The 22,574-nt window shown below is 54.3% G+C and overlaps 2 protein-coding genes across 5 annotated transcripts; one reads left to right on the top strand and one right to left on the bottom strand.

The window, feature by feature from the left end:
* Positions 1-113: 113 nt before the first annotated feature.
* Positions 114-9,967, top strand: PLSCR3 (phospholipid scramblase 3). Its single transcript, XM_010996541.3, has 7 exons — positions 114-5,891; positions 6,153-6,394; positions 6,492-6,534; positions 6,636-6,856; positions 7,109-7,270; positions 8,909-9,070; positions 9,264-9,967. The coding sequence occupies exons 1-7, from the start codon at positions 5,885-5,887 to the stop codon at positions 9,318-9,320; spliced, it is 894 nt and encodes a 297-aa protein (XP_010994843.1). The 5' UTR covers positions 114-5,884; the 3' UTR covers positions 9,321-9,967.
* Positions 9,926-20,839, bottom strand: TNK1 (tyrosine kinase non receptor 1). 4 transcript variants are annotated; one of them, XM_031467741.2, is made up of 13 exons: positions 16,878-17,255; positions 15,397-15,561; positions 15,155-15,225; positions 14,858-15,049; positions 14,569-14,724; positions 14,169-14,452; positions 13,681-13,954; positions 12,429-12,523; positions 11,949-12,113; positions 11,632-11,705; positions 10,988-11,286; positions 10,803-10,898; positions 9,926-10,718 (listed from the first exon to the last, which is right to left on the bottom strand). In XM_031467741.2, the coding sequence occupies exons 1-13, from the start codon at positions 17,074-17,076 to the stop codon at positions 10,605-10,607; spliced, it is 2,184 nt and encodes a 727-aa protein (XP_031323601.2). In that variant the 5' UTR covers positions 17,077-17,255; the 3' UTR covers positions 9,926-10,604. The 4 variants fall into 4 exon arrangements, with proteins under 4 accessions (XP_031323601.2, XP_064351246.1, XP_064351244.1 ...); XM_064495176.1 differs by lacking the exon at positions 16,878-17,255 and adding an exon at positions 20,663-20,839 and having other exon boundaries at positions 9,926-10,898; XM_064495174.1 differs by having other exon boundaries at positions 9,926-10,898.
* Between the last annotated feature and the right edge of the window lie 1,735 nt (positions 20,840-22,574).

Here is a 22,574-nt window from a genome sequence, read left to right as displayed (position 1 = left end):
AGGAGAAAGGGTAGGAATTGTCAGACTTTGAGCTCCTTCCCTTTCCTAAGACTGAGTCAGGAAGATTTGGTTCTGGGTGGGAGTCTGTTCACTTCAACTTAACCTGTTATGAAGTTCTTAAACAGATGGGCATTAGGGTCGTAAAGAATGCTTGAAATAATGCAGATTCTTACTGAGGCCCTCTCCGGGGCCTGGGAATCTATATTTTAATAAGTTTATTGTGTGCTTCTGATGCTCACTAGCATTAATACTAGATTACTGTAGGGTAGAGGTTTTCAGCCCTGTCATTTCACATATTTATTGAGCACCTACTTACTCTAGAAGTCAGGGGTAAGGCAAGGCAGGACAGGAGGAGTGTCATTAGTTACAGAATACTTTGGGGTTCACAGCAGGGACAGAACATCATGCATTGGGGTCAGAAAATACTTCACAGTGTTTGAGATGATCCTTAAAAAGAGCTCTGTTGTGTGACTGACACATAGTGAAGAAAGAGACAGTAGTGGGAGGGGAGAGGTTTGCAGCTACATGAGCCCATCAGTCCACATGAGTTTCTGAGTTAGACAGAAAAGGAGTGAGAAACAGTAGCAAGACAGGCTGGAGTAGCACCCACAGCAGAGAACCGGACGGTCCTTAGGGGGCAATATTTATTAAGCCAGTGCTCATCAAATGTTGGTCATGTATCAGACAGACAGACATTACAAGGGAAATAAACTGTGAGCAAGACAGACACCATCCTTTCCCTTGTGGAATTTCCCATCTTGTAGTGGAAACAGACAACTAAACACAAATATACCACTGTGAGTTGTGCTATGTGCTTGAAGGGAAAGGAAAGGGAGGCTGGAAAAATGGAGCAGCAGAGAGTGTGCCTCATTAGATGGGAAGGCCTCACAGAGGAGGTCCTATTGAAGCCAGAACTAACCATGGGCAGAGTGGAAGGGACGTGTATTCTAGGCGGAAAGAATACCTGGTAAAACAGGCCGAAATGGGGCAGTTTGAAATCCTTGAGGCAGGAGAGAATTGGGTGAGTTGGAGAGAGAGAGCAAAAGCCATGTGGCTGACATGTAGTGATGAGGGGGGTCCCTGATGGCCAGGGTCAGCCTTGCAGGCAGTGATGGACTTTATTTGCAGTGCAGTAGTAAGTCACTGAAAGGTTTAAAGAGACAGTGCTAGGATCTGATTTATATGTTTAAAAAATCTGGAGAACCAATTAGGACAGCAAGGATGGCAACAGGGAGACCAGTCAGGAGGCCACTGAACAGGTCCAGGCGTGAGATGATGATGTGGCTTAGCTGAGGGTGAAAGAGGTAGTGAAAAAAGGTCCAATTCAGAATATATTTTGAAGACTGTGCTGTTAGGACTTGCTGATGGATTAGCTATTAACAGGTGGATGAAAGGGCGATTCCTGGTTTACACAGCTGGTCGGCTGGAGGTGCTGTAACACTGAAGGCAGGGGCAGATCAGGTCAGTTTTGGACATGTTGCTTCTGACCTGAGAGACATCCCAGCGGAGGCACTAAGCAGGTAGTTGGGGGAGCTCAGGGAGATATCTGAGCTTGGGAGAGAGGTCTGGCCTCAAGTTTACTCTGCAACCCACTCTTGGGAGAGAGATCTGGCCTCAAGTTTACTCTTCCATCCCATCTCTTCCCCCTAAATGCCTTGGAAGGATCCCATGAATCACTAGGACTTCCTGGTTGCCAGACCCAGTGGATGACTTTCAGTCTCATCCTCCTCAGCCTCTGCAGCATTTGACACAGTTGGCCACACTGTCCTCAAACATCCTGTTCCTTCCCTGACACCAGTCTGCTGGTCTTCCCTGTCTCTGGCTGCTTTGCCAGCTTCTCGTCTACCCAGTTTAAATCAATGGTTTCCAAATTTTAATGGAAAAAAAAAAAACTATGTGTACATGTTTTGTTTCACCTTTTAAAATTTCTATTTTTGTGGATGTTTTATAAACATGTGGATAGCTGTATAGCATGCTGGGGCTGCATATTTAATTTTTCTGAAGGTATGCATTCAAAAGAAACCATTTTTCTGAGTGAGGGGATTTGTAGGTAAGCTCATTTGGCCCCAAAATCTTAATGCCAATCTGCATTCTTTTTAATCCAGAATGTATCTCCCATCCTAGTCCCTACTGAGCTCCAGATCCCTGTAGCAGCACAGTGTAGCAGCGTTCAGTGGAGACCTGCAGGAGTTTGGTAGTGAGGAGGGAGAGGGGTGTGTTCCAGAACAAAGTGAGAGCTTTGGAAGCAAGAGAGAGCCCAGTGCATTTGAGGCCTGAAAAAATTCCTGGTGGCTGGCTTGAAGATCGTGAGAGGGTCAGTAGAGAAAGATGAGGACAGAAGGGGCCAAAGGGTGAAGTGCCTTGTGCCAAGAGGTTGGACTCTCTTCTGAGGGCAATGGGGAGCCACTGAAGCATTTATATCCAGGGAGGAGGCATGACTTGAGGTGTATTAGTAGAGGATCACAGTAGTTTTTAGTTTTAAAGATAAGTAAAGTAAGGCCTCAGAGGGGACCTCCAGAGCAGCCCAGAGAGCTAGTGACAGAGCCACCATGACCCCCAGGCTTGTACCTCCCAGTCCAGTGCTGCAGAATGTCCATCCTTCATCTCAGGCAGTGTCTGGGGCGCAGGGAACCTCCAGGTGGAGGAGACCATGACACCTGGAACCACCATCCATGTAAAGTATCCCTAATACCTTTGCTTTGGTCCTGCCAGTGGGCTGGACTCTTAAGGAACCAAGATAAATAAGGCCCACTTGATAATTGGTCCTATTATTACTCTGCACTGTGTTCAGTCTTCTCAGCAGTTGTGCAAGTTAGTGGCAAGTGAAGCTAAGAGAGGTGAACTTGTTCTGTATCATACAGCTAGGGCCTGAGGAAGCTGTGATTCAAACCCTCTTCTGTCCAGATCCCAAAGCTAAATTCTTTCCTTTTTGTACAAACCAGGAAACTCAGATTTCAGCAGTGAAGACAGGCCCTTTAAAATACAATTTGATACAATGTGTTTACTGTTACAAGTAGATACTGAAGTGGGCTTGTTTTGCCTTTGGAGACTGCTTAAGACTTTGGTCCATTTGCTGGGTTTTCAGCATGCATAGTTCACCAGGAAAAAGGGACAAGATCATAATGGTGACTCGTCAAGAGGGAGAACAGGAGTGCCTGGAGCTCAGGATGTAGTGGGCAGGCAGGAAATGACCAAACAATAAGAGTGAAGGGTCTCCTGGGCCAAGCTTGAGTCAACTTTGACTTCCCTTTTCCTCACAGCCTATATCCAAGCCATCATCAAGTCCTATTGGCTCAAATACCTAACTGCAAACTGACCATTTCTCACCACCTCCATTGCTAGTACGCTAGCACCTGGTCCACACCACCATCATATATCATCTAGCTTTTTGCAAGAACTTCCTTTTGCCCTTGCCTACATACAGCCTACTCAACAAAACAGCCAGAGAGAGAGAGAGAGAGAGAGAGAGAGAGAGAAAGAGCCTTCTAACACAGTCATCCTCAGCCTTAACTGCAATTTAAAATATGCTGGGGAATTCTCAAAAAGTTCCTGTGTCTGCACCTCACCCCAGATATTCTAACTTAATTGATGTGAAGTGTAGCTCAGGCAGAGGTATTTTTAAAGCACCCCAGATGATTCTAACTTGTGGCCACAATTGAGGACCACTGTTTCAGTATGTAAATCTCATACGTCTCTGGCCAAACCCTCCAACACTTCCCATTTCACTCAGAATCTAAGACAATGATCTACAGGACCGTATGTGATCTGGCCTCCAGTGACTTCTCTTCAGTCCCCCTTGTTCATTCCACTCCAACTTCATTGGCCTTTTGGTTCATCGAACAAACAAGGCACACTTCTACCTCAGGGCCTTTGCCCTTGTTCCCACTGCCTGAAACACCTAGAAGCCTGCATGGCTTAATCCTTAACCCCCTTTAGGTCTTTTGCTCAACCATTGGCTTCTTGGTGATGCCTTCCTCGTCCACCCTCTTCAAAACTGCAACTCCTGCCCACCATTCTCTATCCTTCTTATCCTGTTCTATTTTTCTTTATAGTACTTGTCACTGTCTGACTTCTGGTGTATTTTTTGTATATTGTCTGTCTCTTCTCCACTAATCGGGAGTTTTTGTTAATTTCTTAAAAAACAGCTATATACACCTATTACCTTAAATGCTGTCTGACTAAATCTCTGTTGAATAACTGAACTTCTGTGTATTTGTCTGTTTTGGTAGTGGCTGGCTCATGGTTTGAGCCAGGTAGAATCAGAGGCACTAAGCGATACCAGGGGAGAGGTGAGACACTTGGGTTTGAAGCAGATGGTGACTGAAGCTGTGGGACCAGCCCAGAGGAATATGGACATCGGGACAAAGGAGCCGCCAAATGTGCTTCTCTCCAAGTTCATCTTGATGTGTGAGACCTCCATTTGCCTGGTTACTAGACAGGCACCTGGGGTCATCCTGGACTCCTCATCTCCACATCTCACCTCCTAAACAAGTTCTATATTATTGTCTCAATATCTCCAAAGTCTGCCACTTCCTTCCATCCACCCTTTCACAGATATCCTCTCCCCTAGACTACTGCCAACAACTCAGCCTGGGTGCCTCTGTTGTTCTCTGCCAAGCGGTTTAAATGGTTTTCCTAAAACATTTGACCTCCCTGTCTGAAAATCTTTCACTGGGCTCCCTTCTGCCCTTGAGCCCAAATCCCAGCTTCCACAAGGCCCTCTGTGCACGCGGACTGGACTCCCTCTCTAAACTCATCTTTTGTCACTCAGCCCCTAAGGCTCAGGACTTCCTCACACCTGCGGGCCTCGGCTCAGAACCCAGACAAAGCGAGTGAAACGACTCTTCTTGGAAGCCTTTCCTGCTGACCGCGCTGCCTCTTCTAGCCCCCCTGAGCCTCACCTCCCGCACACTCATTAATGACACTGGCAGCCTGTCCCCTGTGTGGCTCGGGGCGCTTGTAGGAAGTACTGTAATTGCAAGATGTCTGTGTGGGTCATTGCGTCAGGGAGAGGAGACTGGCGAGGTAGCCCCAGGGAGGCAGAAAGGGAGCCAGGAGCCAGTCCTAGAAGCCAGTGGGTGAGTGTGCAGGGTGTTCCGCTGCGTCAGCGAGGCCCGAACCGCCCTCGGGAGGAGGAGCCTGGGGTCCAGCGCCGCGCAAGCGGCCCTGGTTCCCACCCAGGGGCACTGAGCGCTCTGCGCCCTCAGACCTGGCGGGGGTCGCAGGGCTTGGTCTCACCTGGCTGCCCTCCCCAGGCGAGCTTCCTCTCGGCTTCTGCATCCGAGCGGAAGGGGTGGACACGCCAGCTAAGCCGAAGAGTCGGTGGCCTGGGGTCCGAGGCCCCACAGGAGAACCGGCATTCTTTCTGCGCAAGCGCGACTCTTAGGCCGGGAGGGGCGGGGCCTGGACGGGTCGGGGGCGGAGTCAGCCTCTGGGCCCGCCTCCACTAGCTCCCGTGAGCAGCCAAGTGCTGGGCACCCGGGCTATTCTAGGGTCTTCAGGTGAGCTGGGGGCACAGAGGGGTTCGGAGACCTCCCTCGAGGTCGGGCCGTCGGTCTGACCGCGGGTCCATCTGTCCTGCCGTCTGCCAACAGCCACATCCGCGGAAAATGGGAGAACAAAGGGAGGGGGCGGTTCTGGGGCCCCTGAGGGAATCCAGGGTCCCAGGGCCCCCGCCCTGCCACCTGACACTTTCGGTTTCTCCCCGAGTCAGACGCGCCGCCCTAGAGACCCTGGGCTGGCGCTGGGCGCAGCTGCCTCTCCGCGTTTGCCTGTCCGTCTTTGTGTCTGTCTCTGTGTCTGTCTGGCTGTCTCCGAGCTTGCCTCCACTTCTAGAACTAAGCCTCTGGGACACCGACATCCCACGAACCCTCGCCCTTTTCCCATGGCAGGTAAGTGGGTCCAAGCCCGAGGGTCTCCGTTATCCCCCCACAGACTTGGGAGCCCGGTGTCGGACGCATCCTCCGGGAATGTGCTCGGACTGGCTGTGTGGGGCCCCTCCCTTCCTCCCAGGAAGCCACCGCCCTGCTCCCCCGCCCCATCTTTCTCAGTCTCTTCCCACCACATTTCCCCCTCAGCCTCGCGGCCCGTGGGCTAAGGGGTAAAGAGACGAGGTCGGGGGCTCCTTCTAACCTACTCCTGTCCCCCTACAGGCTACTTGCCCCCAAAAGGCTACGCCCCTTCGCCCCCACCTCCCTATCCTGTGACCGCTGGGTACCCGGAGCCGGCGCTGCATCCTGGGCCCGGGCTGGGGCAGGCGCCAGTGCCCGCCCACGTGCCAGCCCCTGCGCCTGGCTTCGCTGTCTTCCCCTCACCCGCCCCTGGGGCCCCGGGGCCGGCTACCCCCTTCTTGCCACTGCCAGGAGTGCCTTTTGGCCTCGAATTCCTGGTGCAGGTGAGTGGGAGGGAGGGAAAGAAGGAGTGATGGGGAGGGGACCCAGGCATCCAGGCCGGCCAGCTGACATCTGCACGGGTCCCTACTCTCTTTCCAGATTGATCAGATCTTGATTCACCAGAAGGCTGAGCGGGTGGAAAGTGAGTGGAAGGAGGAGTAGACTGGGCCTCGTGTTGGGGGCAGATATTGGGCTCTTGCGCAGGCGCTGGTGCCCAAACCTCAGCGTGTCACACTTTGGCAGCGCTCCTGGGCCGGGAGACTTGTAACCGGTACGAACTGCGCTCAGGGGCTGGACAGCCTCTGGGTCAGGCGGCAGAGGAAAGCAACTGCTGCGCTCGTCTGTGCTGTGGAGCCCGCCGGCCCCTGCGTGTCCGCCTGGTGGACCCCGGGGACCGAGAGGTGCTGCGCCTGATCCGCCCCCTCCACTGTGGCTGCAGCTGCTGTCCGTGTGGCCTCCAGGAGGTGGGCAGGGAGGGATGGGACCAGGGAGAAACTTAGGTAGGGGGCAGGACCTGGGATGAGACACGGGATGAGGCATGCCTCTGGTGGGAGGTAGTGGGCTGGTGGGATGGGAAGAATAGTAAGAAGAGTGACATGTGGTTGAATGAAGGGGGTGGAAGGTCTTGTGAGGGGGTCAGGTGATAGAACTAGACTGGTGAGAGTTTGGGCCAGGTGCCCCAGCTGGGCAGTGATCTTGTCTGCCTCTCACTGCAGATGGAAGTACAGGCTCCACCTGGCACCACCATTGGCCATGTTCTACAGACCTGGCACCCCTTCATCCCCAAGTTCTCCATCCAGGATGCTGATCGCCAGACTGTCCTGCGAGTGGTGGGGCCCTGCTGGACCTGTGGCTGTGGCACAGATACCAACTTTGAGGTATCAGGACAAATGGGAGATTCCTGGGACCTTTGTAAAACCAAGATGATCCAAGAGGCAGGATGGCCAACAAGATGGTCAAGATTTCATCAATCCAAATCCACTGTGATGCCTACCACATTTCCAATTTTCCTCTATTCAGAAATATGATGGCCCACGGTCTTACAAAAATTTAGCAAAGAGGGCTGCATCTTAAGAGCCAATGCTGATTGTTAATCTGAAGTGCTGTGTTGAAGGAGAAAGGTATCTAAGGCGGGGCTAGATTTAGGGTGAAGGATGATAATTGAATGTTCCATGGGCTGGGCCCATGTGGCTTCAGTGCATGATTCTGTGAGCCCAGGCCCTGGAGTAAGCACTAATTTAACTTGTTAACATCCTGTGGCTTGCCCTGCCAGCCTAGAAGTCCAAATGATCACCCCACCTGCCAGCCTGGAATCCAGGCGAAATCTTCCTTACCATGCATTCCAGTCACCAACCTGGAGCCTGGAGAACCCAGGTGGTGACCATTTCAGGGTACGGCCTGGGAAGCACCTTCCTTTCTAGAAGACAAAGGCACTTGAGTACTTTGAGGGATAATTACCTGTGTAGATAAGGGAGAGACAACTGGTAGAATCCAGCAGACTCTCCAAGGTTTCTGATGAGGTGCCCTACCTAAGGTTACTTCTAAAAACTGAGTTATCTTGGTAGCTGGGGGGAAAGTTCTGTGATGGGAACTGGTTGGGAAAGAGATACAGGGGCGACCTCTGGATGGGAATATGTAGATTGCACAGTTATCAGGCCAGTCTCCCTTTTACATAATTATGAATGGTCCACATTTGGGGCTGTAGTCTTGGGATGGCAGGGCTGGCTGGGAAAGGCCCTGCCCAGCCTGGGCCTGGTCTGCAGGAAGTGCTCCAGAGCTGTAGGACTGTTGGGGAAGGGGATGGGAAGGACATCGCTCTAGCTCTAGCCACTGGGTAATGAGCATAGGAGAAAGACCTGAGAGTCACCCTGAATTACCACCCACATTGGTGGGGCCTATTGCTGCTGGTCCCAGAGAGGCCACTTTCTGCTGCCCCCTCCCCCAACTAGATGGCTTGGATCTACCCTAAAGGAGGCTTGCATGCAGTGCTGGACGGGGCCCTCCCTATCTTGCAGATGAGAGGACAGGGACCCCTTTGGGCAGACTCAGCCTTCCAGCAGCCTGGCTGGCTGGTAGGTGAAGCCAGGCATTTAGGAGTTTCCCTTGTGCACTTGGCTAGGCTCCTCTGTGCAGGGCCCAAACTGTACCAACTGTGGGCAGCCAGGACTTCAGTAACCAAAACAAACCTAGCAGCTGGCCATCCACTAAGGAGACAGGACTGTACCATGCTTCCATTTCTCCCACCACTGATGTTTACTTGTCACGTGTGGCCTTTCAGGACCAACAGATTAGAGCCTGCATCCTGATTTTTGCTCTGTGCTCACAGTGTGACCTCAGGCCCCTCAGTTTCCCCAGATGTCGGATGGAAACCCAAGGCTTTGGGGGGGTTCGCTAAGTGCAGAGCCCTCACAGTTCGTCCACCGTGACTGTGGGAGTGAGACCAGAGGCAGGTGAGATCAGGCACATCCTTCCTAGTTGGGTCCTTCCTCCCTCCCTCCCTCCCTCTCTCCTGACAGGTGAAGACTCCCGATGAATCCCGCAGTGTGGGCCGCATCAGCAAGCAGTGGGGGGGGCTGCTTCAAGAAGCCCTCACGGATGCAGACGACTTTGGCCTGCAGTTCCCGCTGGACCTGGACGTGAGGGTGAAGGCTGTGCTGCTGGGAGCCACGTTCCTCATTGTGAGTCGGTTGCCCCCACCTCTCCTTCCTGCTGCCCCTCTGCTCTCACTCGGAGGCTTGTGCGCTTCTTGGCCTCTTACTGGGAGAGGGTTAGAGACAGACTTTACGGGGCATTGCGGTTCCAGACCTGGGTTGTAATAGTTGAGCCAGGCTGGCTCAGCCACATCCCTTGCTCATAGTGCCCTCCCCTCAGGACTACATGTTCTTCGAGAAGCGAGGAGGCGATGGGCCCTCTGCCGTCACCAGTTAGAGGCCACCTCAGGGTGAGGAGACCATCAAATCAACCAGAATTCAAGATGGTCGCCTGCCCCGACCCCTCCTCGGAGGCAGTCCCTTTCCTCCATGTACGCTTCAGGGAAGAGACAGGGGTGCCTGAGAGGCTGGGGGCGTGGTGGCCCATTCCTCCCCTAGTCCCCTGGCCTCCTTCACTTGTGGCCCCTATAGAAGCGTATGTATGCGAGCCCTTCCCTGCTGCCTCCCACCAGCGTCCAGCCGTCCCTCAGCACACAGGCATGTCGGCTTCTGAACTTTCCCTACCCACTGCCTCCCACTTCCTTCCCGAGCCTCTGCTCCAGGCAAGGCCTCTGGAATGCAGGGCTCTGGGGCTCTATGACAGGGCTGGGGTGGGGAAGGTTAAGCAGCACCAAATACGGCAGCCATGCCCCCTTCCCCGCATCAGCTTGGCAATTAGTTCGGCCCCAGACCATGGCACTCTGAGGGGATCCCCACCTCCCCACCAACAGTCGTAGGGCCTAGGGCCCAGGGCCAACTTCCTCCCACAGCTGGTGCTTGCTGCAACTTCCTGTGCCTTACTGAACCACCCCTCCCTTCCCCTGCCCTAGGAAGGAGGCTGCATCTTTGTATGTTATATTCATATAAACTTTGTAACTTTTTGGACATTGGAAGATGTATGTGATGGGAGAGGGTAGAAGAAATAGTCTGTGTGGGAAGAAAGAAAGGGAAATATGACAGCTGGGCTGGGAGGGAGCTGGCCCATCTCATAGTCCAAGCTACCAGGACCACGTGTCCTTGAGTCTAAGAGAGCAACCTTCATCATCCATGATGGCCCCAAACCAAGCTAAGGTAGTTGAGGCCACATGCCCCAAGTCATCCTGTTCCCATCATCCAAGATGGCTGCTCCCACAGAGCCCAGGGTGGCAGCTAATGGCAGTTCAGGATGGCTGTTCCCATGGCCCGATGTGGCCACTTGCTCATTCTCTGTAGCAATAGCAGCTTCCTGTGGGTATGAAGGGTAGCAGCTCTGTTCCTCCAAGCCCTCCTCTCGGTTGGGAATGTGGTGGGCAGAGTGGACCGCATCCTTCTATGACCTGGCCAAGGGGGCTTGTGCCCTCAGAGACCGAGGGGCAGGGTGAGGAGACGCTCACCAGTGCCCGATCCTGGGCGCTTCCTGCATCTGCCATCAGCAGGCTCTCCCCAGGTAGGAAAATACCGTCAGGGCCTTGTGCCGGTTCTGCTTGGTCCCACATGGCCAGGCCCTCAGTCCATCTGGTGTCCATGCCCAAGGGAGCAGAGCTCAGGGCCGGGCCAGGACATAGCGACTGGCAGCTGAGAGGTCCCACTGGTAACGCTCCAGGATGCGTCGACACTCGGCTCTGGACCAGCTGCTGAGGTAGAAGAGCTGGTCCACCTGTGGAGGTGGGAGGAAGGGCAGCCGACTGCCAGCCGGCTGGGGCGCGAGAGGCAGGAGCCCGAGAGAAGGGTCTGACTTTACCTTCAGATTCCGGATGGCAGAAACCACGTCTCCCCCAGTGGCTCTTAGAGCCAGCTGGCACTCCTGGTGGGTGACTCCATGCACACTCAGCTCCACCTGCAGGGACAAAGCCTCACTTAGGCCCCTCCTCCCACCTCCATCCTGTAGCCCCTTCTGGACACCAGGACACTCCAGGGAGACCTCACCTCCATAATCCTCCTCTGCAACTCGGGGTCAGGCAAGGGTCCCCCAGAAGGGATGGTGGCTTTACTGGCCCCAGGCACTCCTATAGCGTGACTGTGGGGGGGTTCTCTTCTGGACCAGGGAGGCCGCTCCCTGGAAGGCTGGCTGGGCTGAGAAGAGCTGGCAGCAACAGGAGGGCGGGATGACAGGCCCGGGGGTCCCTGGTGCGCAGTTCTGGCATGTCGAAGTTCGGGGGGGCTCGACCCACCTCCTGTGGGGCGGGGGCCCAGGGACAGAACTGACTCCAGACTCTTGGAAATGCCTGCACATTTGAGAAAGAAACCACTTGAGAGGAAGTCCAGCTGCCATCTTCCCGTTCTCTGTCCATCTGCGCTGTCCTCGGGGTGGTCTTCGTGTTGGGGGGGACAATAAGACAGGTGTGCCTGGGCCTAGGTAGCTGAGGGCCCAAAGAACTGCCAGGGGCTGCAGTGGGGAGGTGCTGTCCAAAGTAGAGCCGGGGTGTCCGCAGGCAGAATGTGGGGAAGGAAACCATAGGCGGGGAAATCACACAAGCAGAGGCAAGGCTTCAGAGCAGGGGGCGCTGCTGGAGGGTTGTCCTTGACCTCCTCAGAGACCCTGGAGGCCCAGTCCCCACTGCCACGCCCACCTTTCGTCCTCTGCAGGGCCACGTTCCTTCTCTGACCCCGGGCTGGAGGGGGATCCCGAAGCTTTGCCTTCGCTCTGTTGAAGAGAGTTCCAGTTGATTCTCCACACACCCCACACCCCTACCCCATATAGCAGTGTCTCCTCCCCAAAGAATCTCTGGGGCTTCCAGGCAGGCTGAGACCCAGAGTGGAAGCTCAGCTGGAAGGCAAGTCCAGCCTCCCCTCCAGCTTTACCCAATTCCCCTCCCCAGGCTTCCCTTACCAGAAAAGTTGCTGTCCCCAGCTCAGCTCTGCCCCCCACTCTGCCCCAGGTCCTCACCCATCTGTGTTTCCCTGATGTCTCTCTCCCCGGGCAGGGGAGCCTCTGAGGACTGGACGGGTGGCTGGCGAGCCCCCCAAGTCTACCAGCGTCACTGCCGAGGCTGGGAAGTTGCCCACTTTGAGGGTGCGGCCATTCTGGCCCTTCCAGGTTGTGGAGTCGGGGCTGTGGGAAGAGGCGCGGGTGAAGGGGTGGGAGTGACAGGGGAGAGTTGGGGCTGGGCTCCGGCCCACATTCAGCTCACAAGCTGTGCCTTGGAGCTGCATCTGCCTGGTGGAAGGGAAGCCTTTATCTTCCTAAAACAAAAGGGCTCTATGGGCCAGTGGGGGCTCCAGCAGGGAGGCCAGGACTGTGGGGAGAAGAGGAGATGAGGCAGAGGATCAGGGTTCAAGGAGCGTGGGAGAGGCAGAGATGGGACCAGGGTCAGGAAGGTAGGGAGGGAGTCCTCCAGGGTTGGGTGGCAGGCGTGAGGCCCCTCACCTGCCCTCGATGACAGTGATGGGGTCACCAGGCTCCATTCTCAGGGCACCTGGCTCTGTGACATCCCTCACACAACGTCCCTCAGGAGGCCAGGCCTGCAGATTCAGGAGGAAAGGGTGGCCTGAGTTAGAAGGGTAATATCACAGGAGCAGAGAAGGGACTGCTTATGCACCCACCAATCAAACCCGTACCGTATCCTCTGTCCTGGGCCCAAGGAGGGATGGTCCCTGTCCCCCAATTGTAATCTAGTGGAAGAGGCAGACCTGGATTCCATGCCAAGCTGGGCACAGCCCAGGACTCAGGGAGCAACAAAGAGGGGCCCTGTCTCTACCTAGGGGGACCAAGGGGAGAGTCACCCTGTACACTGCTTTACTCCTCACCCAGGCTCATTAGATCTGCCTCCCAAGCACCTCTGGAAAATTTCCTCTTCTCTCTAGCACTACTGCTTTGACCCTCATCCAAGCCTTTGCATCTCACTTCTGCTTCACAGCCACTGTGGCCTACCTGGTCTTCCCATCTTCAGTGTCACCCCTCTAATCCATTCTTGCAGCAAGCCAGAGTGCTATAACATGTAAAGGTGGCTTGTTACTCCCCTGCTCAAAACCCTTCCATGGCTCCCAGGTGCCTGCAGAGTAAAGACTAAACTCCTTTAACAGCAGAGTACCTAGTGATTTAGGGCACAGCTCTGAAGTCAGAGTGACTGGTTCAAACTCCAGGCCTCCACTTCCTGTGTGATTTTATGCAAATCACTTAAACTCTCAGTGTCTTAACTGCCCCCTCTCTAAAATCGAGTTGGGTTGTTGTGAGGATTAAATGAGTGAATGTGCATAAGAATACAGCTGAAGCAGTAAAGCACTTAGCACAGTATCTCACACAGATTAAGTGCCCTAGGTGTTAGAGCTGATTATTCACCATGTCTTACAAGTCCCTCCTCCGCTCACCCCTAAGGTGCCTCTGCCACCTCAGTTAGGGTACTTCCCCCTCCCACGCGGAACCTTTCCTGTCTCCTACTGCTCTGGGCTCCGGGCTCCCCTTTCTCTGCCCCAGCCCTTCAGCTTGCATCCAATAGACCCCAACTCCTCTCCGGGAACTCTGAACGCCCTGCAGGCGGAGAATGAATCTGATTTGTTCAGAGCCAGGTCCCAGACCCCAGCTCGGGAGTCTTGTATCTGTTACTCTTGTGCATGGAATCCTGGGAGACAGACTGAAAGGAAGACAGACTGATTGTATCTGGGGAGGCAGGAGTTCCCACCTCTTGGAGCAGCCCCTCTAGGTCGGAAAAGGTGGGCCGGTCGGCAGGGTGGGGGGCCCAGCAGCGCAAGGCGAGGGCGTAGAGGGCCCTGGAGCAGAGGGGAGGCCTAGGCAGGCGGGCTCGGTCCTTCTCCAGCCGCTGCAGGATGAGGTACGGTGGGACCCTGGCCCACGGCTCCTCGCCCCCAGAGAACATCTCCCACAGCGTCACCCCAAACATCCACACGTCCGAGGCGGAAGAGAAGGCCCCCTGGCGCAGGCTCTCGGGCGCACACCTGCGGAAGCGGAGCCGAAGGGGGCCCGATGTGTGCGGGCTGTGTGCCCTGGGAGCTACCACCTGCCCCTGGGTAAGCCCCCTAGTGCTCCTCCTCTCCCAGCCCTTCCAGACCCGACGACTCCTCTATCCCCAGCCCCCTCGGAGGACCAGCCCCCCCCCCGCACCACTTTAAATCCTGAGCTCCAGATCCGCCCCCTCGCCCCGGCCCTTACCAGGCAAAGGGGATGCGGCGGGGCCCTCCCATGACGTAGCGGCCCCGGGCGCCGCTCAGTGGCCGCACCAGCCCGAAGTCAGCCACCTTGATCGTGCGCGGTGAAGCCAGCAGCAGGTTGCGCGTAGCGAGGTCTCGGTGCACCAGCCCGCGGGCCCCCAGGTACACCATGGCCCCTGCCAACTGCCGCAGGAAGAGGCAGAGCAGGGCCACGGGCAGTGGGGGCGTGGGGGGTGGGGCGGTCAGGCGCGCGTGCAGGGAGCCCAAGGGCGCCAGCTCCATCACCTGCGGGAGCACAGCCGTGTGAGCAGTGGTGAGGCCCCAGGAGAACCTGGTGCTCACCCTCCGGTGGCACTTCAGCCTCGCGACTGCCCCAGGAGTCGGCGTCGGGGTCTGCTCACCATCTGCAGCGGCTGGCCCAGTACCAGGCCATGCAGACGAAGCACGTGTGGGTGCTCCAAGTTCATCATGACGGACACCTCTCGCAAGAAGTCCCCTAGCTCGCTGCCCTCTGGGCCTTCAGGACCCACCCGGAGAGACTTGACAGCCACTGGGACCTGGGGATGAATGGAAGCACCATCAGGCACTCTAGGGAATAGTTAAGCCAAGGCCAGAGCAGAGAGGGCACACAGAACATAGGAGGCAGCTGGCCCTAGTACCCAGAATGAAGTAGGCTCCCTGGACACTCACAGTCTGGCCGCTGGGCAGTGTCCACAGCCCTCGGTGCACCACACCAAAGCAGCCGGAGCCCAGAAGCTCCCCTCTGCACACAGCACTGTCTGGGATCAGACACTTGAGTCCCCCATCTGGCTCAGGGAGGGATAGAAGGCTGCCTGAGGGTGAGGTGGTCTCCTTCTGCCCAGAGGCAAAACCCCCAAGGATCTGAAACAGGGGTGGGAAATCAAGTGTGCAGAACCCTGCATACCTTCCTCTGCCCAGGCCTGAGCTGGCCCGTTAAGCCTCTCACCTGCACCCCAAAACACACACCTTGTAGACCCAGTTCTTAGACTTGAGCCCTGAACGGTGCCTCTTCAGAGCTTCAGCCAGTCTGCGTTGGGCTAGGGGAAGCCAGAATCAGAGGGCTGTGGGCGGGGGAGGGCGGGGAGGGGGTGGGCAGGATGCAAGAGTTTTACAGGCAAGAAGAGGGCTGGTGGGTGGGAGGGGGGCAGGGTAGCAACTAACAGGCTGCGGAAGGAGAGAGCCAGGGCCTCAGGGCACGGGACTCTCACCAGGCCGGCCCATGCCAATGCCGTCCAGATCCTCGGGTCTTACAAAATCGAAGTGCTCTGGCCGAGTAACATTAAGCTCTTCAAGGATGGGTCGGTAAAACTGGGCCAGCTGGATGTCCCGGAGCAGCCGCAGCAGCCATAGGGAGCCTGCCTCAGGGAGCATGTCTGTAGAAGGAACCCCTCTGGTGATGCCCTGACCTCCAGACACATAGCCCAGGTGGGTACCTGAGACACTCAAGCACTGGAGACACGGTTGCCAGCTCCACCCTCAGAAAAGCTCAGGTACAGAGGGAGGGATGCATCAGAGACAGCCAGGAATCCTGCCCCTCAGACACACAAACCCCAGGAAGATGTTCTCACACCTCAGACTTTCAGCAGTGCACAGACTTCAGGTGTGTGGCCCTGCTCACTTTCAGATATCACGGCACACCACCTGTACCCCTAGGCCACCCAGGTTCACAGCCTTTTAGACCTGAGGTGCACCCTTGTGCACACCCACTGACGTACATCTGTGGCATTCTGACCCCCCTCATAACACTCCAGAGATGCCCAGATCCACTAACAATACCACACAGGCACGCGCACACACACAGGCCTATAGGTAGGATGCAAAAGATGCCTGGGACACCCAGATACACAGCCTCTCAAAGCTGAGGCATTCCAGTTTACGCTGCCATTGGACACCAGGCTCCCTGCCACGTACTCCTCACACACGTACCTGACACATGTTGAGTTCACTGCCTCCGAGATACACCGCCCCACACATCTGAGACACCAACGTCCACAAACACACACACCACACAAGACATCAAGGTACGTTGTCCACACGCACCTGAGTTATGCCGGCAGACTGCCCCCTCTGCCCAGAGATGCCCAGGATCATTGCCTCTTCTCCACCCAAGGCAGCAACATTTGAAATCAAATCCAGCATTTGCGATGGCTGATTAAGCTCAGGTACTGCTCAGAGGCACCCAGGCTGCCAGGTGCACGGCCCCTTCCACACCCACCTGAGTTCAGCTCCAGGTACAGAGCCTGGTCGGCACACCTGCGTCACTCGCGCTAACCTGGCTCCAAGGTAACTCCACCAATCTTTATTAAATAAGGCTCTAGGTCCTCTGAATGCTGGCTGCCAGCACATACACTCTCCCTTACACTCTCCTGGCCCCCCTCCCTTCCCCCACTTAGTTAAGCCGGGAGGCAGCAGAGGACCCCAGCTGGGTCCAGATGGACGCTCAGAGGTGGCTGGGAACTGGGCACGTGCAGGGGCCGGGCAGGAGGAAGCCCAGGACCCTGGGAGACCGGGGACCGGTTGCCAGGTGAGAAGGGGAAAGCACCAAACGGGGGACCCGACGAAACGCGGCCGTGGAAGGGAAGGAGTGGGGAAGGGAGGCCCAGCACCCGCCGACGCGCCCCAGGCGACGGATGCCCCGCCACCCCGGGCCCCCGGGGCCCCCAGCTCTCCTACTTTCCCCGACCCTCACCTGGCGAAGGCGGAAGCGGTGGCTGGGGAACCGCCCAGGCTGCCGGGACTAAATCCCGGTAAGGGCGGGACCGAGGCCGCGGAGGGCGGGACCTGGAGGCTTGGCCCGGGTCCCCTGGTGGACAAGGTGAGAGCGCCTGGCAGGCCGACCCTCCGCCAGGCCAGACCCTAAAAAGCCTCCCTTCCCCTGTCCTTCCCATCCTCTTCCCACCTTCACATCCTCTTTCCAGACTTCTCCAAAGAACTTTCAACCCTTTCCTCCTCGGTGTCCTGCCCCCTTGTCCCGTCTAACCAATCCTCCACCCTTCAACTAGGTCCCCACCCCTTAAATGAATAAGCACCTGGTAGAGACATCTTGCCCAGGCCCCGGGGATACAAGGCGAAGTAGGACATAGTCCATGCCCCTGAGTGGGGGGGGGGGGGGAGAGCTTCCTGGCACTCTGATAGAGGAAAGAGGCCTGGTGCCCCGGGCTTTGGAATGTTGCCACAGCAGAGGTGTTGATGGAGCTGCAGGAAGCCAGCCCCCAGCCTAGACGGAGGCTAAGATTGAAGCCATTGCCCTTGCCCAGCTCTGAATGGCCTTTTCCCATTCCAATGTGCTGCCCCTAAAAAGGGCCTATGGGGAACTCCCCAGGGTGGGCCATGTGGGAAGTCTTGTGTGTAGGGGGAGCTGGGGACAGAGACAGAGCTTCTGAGTGGTTCAGGTAGGGGCTGGATCTATCTTGCTCATCCTTGTGTTCTTGGTACCTGGGACAGTGTAGGCATAGAATAGGCGCAATGTATATTGGTTATAAGGAAGTCTACTCAGTCTGGTTGTTATTCCTTGTAAGTGATCTGTCTTTTCTCCCTGAGTTTAAGGTACCACTGGTGTTTTGTAGTTCTAGTACAGAGAGTCTAGGTATGGATTTCTTTCTATTTATTCTGCTCAATGTGTTGTATTTCCTGTGTCTCTGAATTCATATCTTTCACTAGTTTTGAAAAATTTTCAGCCAGTAACTCTTCAAATATTCTTTTTTTTCCTCCTTTCCTTGTGTTCTCTCCTTTGGGGACTCTGAGTTGAACTATGGTAGAGCTTTTCACTTGATCCTCCATATCTTTTAAACTCTCTCCCATATTTTCTATTCTTTGTGTCTTCATAGTGCATTCATAGTGTAATCTGGGTAATCTCTTCAGCTCTGTCTTCCAGTTCACCGATTCTCTCTTTGATTATGTCTGATGTGCTGTTTAATCCATATACTGAGGGTTTTTTGTGATTGTTACAGTCATATGACAACTTCCTATGCTGACAGTACTTGACTGAGGTATAACTTACATTCAGTAACATGGACAGATTGAACTGTACAGTTCAATGCATTTCAACAATTCTACATATCCATTAATACAAAGACCTAGAACATTTCTACAATCCCACAAAGTAGCTTTGTGCCTATTTTCAGTCAATCCCATTCCCCAGAGACAATTACTATTCTGATTTCTAAAACCTATAGATCAGGAGGAGGGTATAGCTCAGTGGTAGAGTGTGTGCTTGGCATACACAAGGTCCCAGGTTCAATCCCCAGTGCCTCCATTAAAAATAAATAAATGAATAAACCTAATTACCTCCCCTTCCAAAAAATAAATAAACCAAAAAAAAAAATTTTTAAAAATGGTCTGAATGACGAGACAAGCTGGAAGAAATAAAAACATTAAAGAAAAAAAAAATAAAACCTATAGATCAGTTTTATCTGCTCTTGACCTTTTTGTCAATAGAATCGCACAGTGTTTATTATTTGCACTTGGCTTCTTTCACTCAGTGCATTTTGAGATTCATCCTGGTGTTATCCATGTTCTTGGAGGAAAGCACAATGGCTCCATGAACATCTTCAAGGAAGAGTCTGTGAAACCTGATCTTCCTTTGAATGTCCAGTGTCCTCCCAGATCTGGGTGCACTAGAGGTCCTCTGGGAGTTGAGTGAATACATGAGTGTAGAATACATGGGGGAATATGAAGGCAGATGCAGCCAGAGGCTGGCAGAAGGCAGACTAGGCATCAATTCATCCTTCCAGTAAGCTTTCACTGTGCCAGGTTCTGGGGACCCAGGTGAACAAGGAGACATGATCCCTGCCCTGATTGGATTAATTCTAAGGGGCCTTGCAGAATATGGTCAGGAGCTTGGGCCTTACCTGAGGGCTCTGGTAACCACTAAGAGGCTTTAAACAGGGAAGTGATAGAACCAGCCTGCATTAGTAAGAGACTGGGAAAAGGTGAGAGAGAAGAAGCAGGGAGCTCAGGGAAGAGGCCCTGACCATTGGTTCTGGGGAGAGGGGCTGCCCCTGCCTAGGCCTTGGCTGTAGGATGGAGAGGAGTTGATATTCATTGCACTCTTGGCTTAGGTCCTCTGTGGTCCAGCAGAAAACCAGAGGCAGAAGCTCAGGCTCACCTTTGTCTCTGACTCATAAAACCCAGGGAATCAGAGGCCTCTGTATCCCTCCCCCTTCTCCCTGTTTGTTTCGCACTTTTGGAGTGAAGCTTCTCTAATCCCCACCTTTGCCCATAAAGGAGGATGGGGGGTTGGGGAGCACAGTCTGACCATCCCCTCCCTGCCCCGGGATCACCTTCTCTAGGCTGAGATGGGGCATCCTGCTAACACTTAAACCTGGAGGCCCAGATGGAGCACCGCCCCCTTCGTCTACCTTTCCCCAACCTCTGCCCTGCCCTGCAGGCTCTGCATCCGAGAAGGATGAGCACATTCACACCAGCAGGGCCAAGTCTTTCCCCACAAGGCAGAGAACCAGGAGGACAAGCAGAGAGGGCAACCAGGTGGCCAACCCCCAACCCCCACCTTGGGTTTGGGTGACGGGTGGGGCCCATCCTTGTGCAGAAACATTCCTGCTCCTAGCAGGAATCACATTTGTGCTTCCTTGGCTTTTCCTTTTCTGCTGTGATCTCTGAGATCACTGGGCTCTCCCCTTTCCACCTGACCCACACCAACCTCTCAATGGGGCAAAACACCTCAGTGGTCTGGCTGTCTCTCTCTTCTGAGCCACTCTTCTGAAGCTGTTCCCTCTGCTTGGAAGTCGTCCCACCCCCTTCTCCCAAACTGGCTTTGCTACATGCAGGAAGCCTACTCCCAGCTGGTCAGGTCTCTTCCCCTGCACCCCAAGATCCATGTGTTTTCCCATCATTGCACTTGCTCTGGTAGAATTTGCCAGTAACTTGTCTGTCTCCCCTGCTAGACTCCAAGCTCCAGGTAGAAAATGACTTCATCTTGCCTGGACATTGCTCTGTCCCCCATGCCCAGTCTAAGTGCCTGACTCATATGATACGTGCTCGTAACCTTTGCTGAACAAATGGACGGGACAGAGTCATCTGGGTAGAGTGAAAAAAAAAGGAGATTTTTGACATCAAGAGCACCTTTGCTGGGAATGATGGGGATGGGAATATCTAAACCTAATCCATTAGCGTCCTGGTGAACCCACCCCTGCCCCCTCCCTGTGTGGCACTCCCTGGCCCCACATGGTTATCCCTCCCCAGACCCTTGGGTAAAACCCTCTTGTTGCATCCACCATCTCCCAGGACCCTGAGGCCCCATCTTTTCCCAATTTGCATTTACTTCACTAGTTAACGGAGTCACCAGCACACAACCTTGTATCTATCTGATGGTTTGCCTTCCAAAGTGGAAGCACTCTTACATCTACCATATTCCTTCAGGCTTAGAGTGGAGCTGAGGGCCTTTATAGAACAGGAGCTGAGACCTCACTTCTGGAGCCCGACTGCCTGAGTTTGAATCTCAGCTTTATCACTTACCATTCTCTCAGTCTGAGTGAGTTACTTCACACTTCTGTGCCTCTGTTTCCTCCTCTTCAAGATGAGCCTATTGGGAGTATTTACCTTCGGGGGCTATTGGAGAATTAGCTGCATCTAGGTATGTGGTAGCCAGTCTCCAAAATGGCTCCCAGTGAACCTCCCCTCCCTGTATTCACACTGTTGTGACTTCCCACAATGAACAGGGCTGATCTGTGTAATCAATGGGATATTGTGAAAAGGATGGCATGTGACTTCTGAGCTAGGTCGTGAAATACAGTGTGGCTTCTGCCTTCCCCTCTTGGACCACTCGCTCTGGAGGAGGCCAACCACCATGTCATGAGGACAGTCAGGCAGCCCTGTCGGAGACTCCATATGTCGAGAAGCTGAGCGCTCCTGCCAAAAGCCAACACCAAAGTGCCAGGCATGTGAGTGAGCCATCCTGGAAGCTGATCCACCAGCCCCAGTCAAAGCTTAGATTCCTGCAACCCTGACCAACATCTTGATGGCACCCTCATCAGAAACCCTGAACCGGAACCACCCATTTGAGCTGCTCCTGAATTTCTGAGCCACAGAAACTGTGAGATAATAAGGGTTTATTGTTTTAGGGTAATTTGTTACACAGCTATAGATAATGAATACAGTACTTAAAATGCTTAGGATGATGTCTGGCACAGTCTCCATACATCTTAGTCACCATTAACTCCATTTTACAGGTAGGAAGACTGAAGCTTAGGCTGATGAAGTGTCCTCATGTACATACATAGTTAGGAAGTGGCCAGGCCAGCCACATCGTCAACCCAGGGCCTTAAATGCCAAGTCCTAGGCCCTTTTTTCTGCCCCACTGTTCCACTTATCTATCATTGAGTGGCATTAAAGCAACCATTTTATTCTGCTCCAGGACTTCCAGTGTCTGGAATTCTAACAGGACACTGGGGGGATGCTTTATCTCTGCTCTACTATGTTTGGGGCCTTGGGTGGAAAAACTGAAAGTCTGGGGGTGACTTGACAGCTGGTGGCTGTGTCATCACACACTTCTGGCAATAGATGCTGGCTGTTGGCTGAATCCCTCCGTAGGGACTCCTAGGCTGAGCATCCTCAGAGCATGGTGCCTACGTTTCAAAGTGAATGTTCCAAGAAGCACAGGGTAGAAGGTGCCAGATTCTTAAGGCCTGGGCCCAGAAAGTGGCCCAGTATCACTTCTGTCACATGCACTTGGCCAGCTAGTCACAGAGTCCAGTTTCAAGAGAAGGATAGGAGGCACGTCACAGACTGTGGGGCTGTTTTTAAAACTGTTGTTAAAACAGCAGCCTCCCCTGTTGGGTGAAAGGCTCAGAAAAGCCATTCCTGCCCTGGTGGGCCATACTCTGGTCGGTTGGCCTTCTGTGCACAAAAGAAACACAGACTCCACTAGCCTCCTGTGTTACGTGCTCATGTAGGGCTGACATGGGGAGGGCATATCACGAGGGCTCAGAGAAGGTGCTGGAGTTGTCAGGAACACTTCGTGGTAGCTACCAGTTGCCAGGCTCTGAGGGAACAAAGACAGCAATCCTTAAGCAGCGGCTTTAGAGAGTAGTGTGTGGTGTAGAGGGAAGATGTGTAAAGAAAAACCATCACCTGATGTGACAGGGACCATCTGAGAGATGCCTGGAGCAGACATGCCCCCACTCTGTCTCAGGGGCTTGGCGAAGGCTTCTCAGAAGAGATGATGTCTAAGCCAGAGGAGAAAGGCATTTCAGGTCCAGGAACAAGCCTGGGCAAAGGTGAGGAGACGTGAGGAAACAGTGTTTGGGCAACTAGAAGTGATTCAGTGTGGCTGTGGGGTGGGCAGAGCTGAGAGATAAAGCTCTGAGGTTACATGGGGGTCAGGTTCCAAGAAGCACTATGACGGTAGATCACTGGCTGGCAAGAAGTG

Source organism: Camelus dromedarius, chromosome 16, assembly GCF_036321535.1.
Source record: "Camelus dromedarius isolate mCamDro1 chromosome 16, mCamDro1.pat, whole genome shotgun sequence".
Lineage (NCBI taxonomy): Eukaryota > Metazoa > Chordata > Mammalia > Artiodactyla > Camelidae > Camelus > Camelus dromedarius.
The sequence above is the reverse complement of the archived record's forward strand: the minus strand, read 5'-3'. Positions and strand labels throughout refer to the sequence as shown.

Excerpts from the sequence above, each read along its gene's own strand:
- TNK1 (XM_064495174.1), bottom strand. The coding sequence starts at position 17,076 with ATGGGAAGGACAGGGGAAGGGAGGCTTTTTAGGGTCTGGCCTGGCGGA. Across the intron at positions 15,562-16,877 it reads ACCGCTTCCGCCTTCGCCAG|ACATGCTCCCTGAGGCAGGC; the intron begins GTGAGGGTCGGG and ends TTCCTTCTACAG. Across the intron at positions 10,899-10,987 it reads TGCAGAGGAGGATTATGGAG|GTGGAGCTGAGTGTGCATGG; the intron begins GTGAGGTCTCCC and ends TTGTCCCTGCAG.
- PLSCR3 (XM_010996541.3), top strand. Across the intron at positions 6,857-7,108 it reads GTCCGTGTGGCCTCCAGGAG|ATGGAAGTACAGGCTCCACC; the intron begins GTGGGCAGGGAG and ends CTCTCACTGCAG. Across the intron at positions 9,071-9,263 it reads TGGGAGCCACGTTCCTCATT|GACTACATGTTCTTCGAGAA; the intron begins GTGAGTCGGTTG and ends CCCTCCCCTCAG.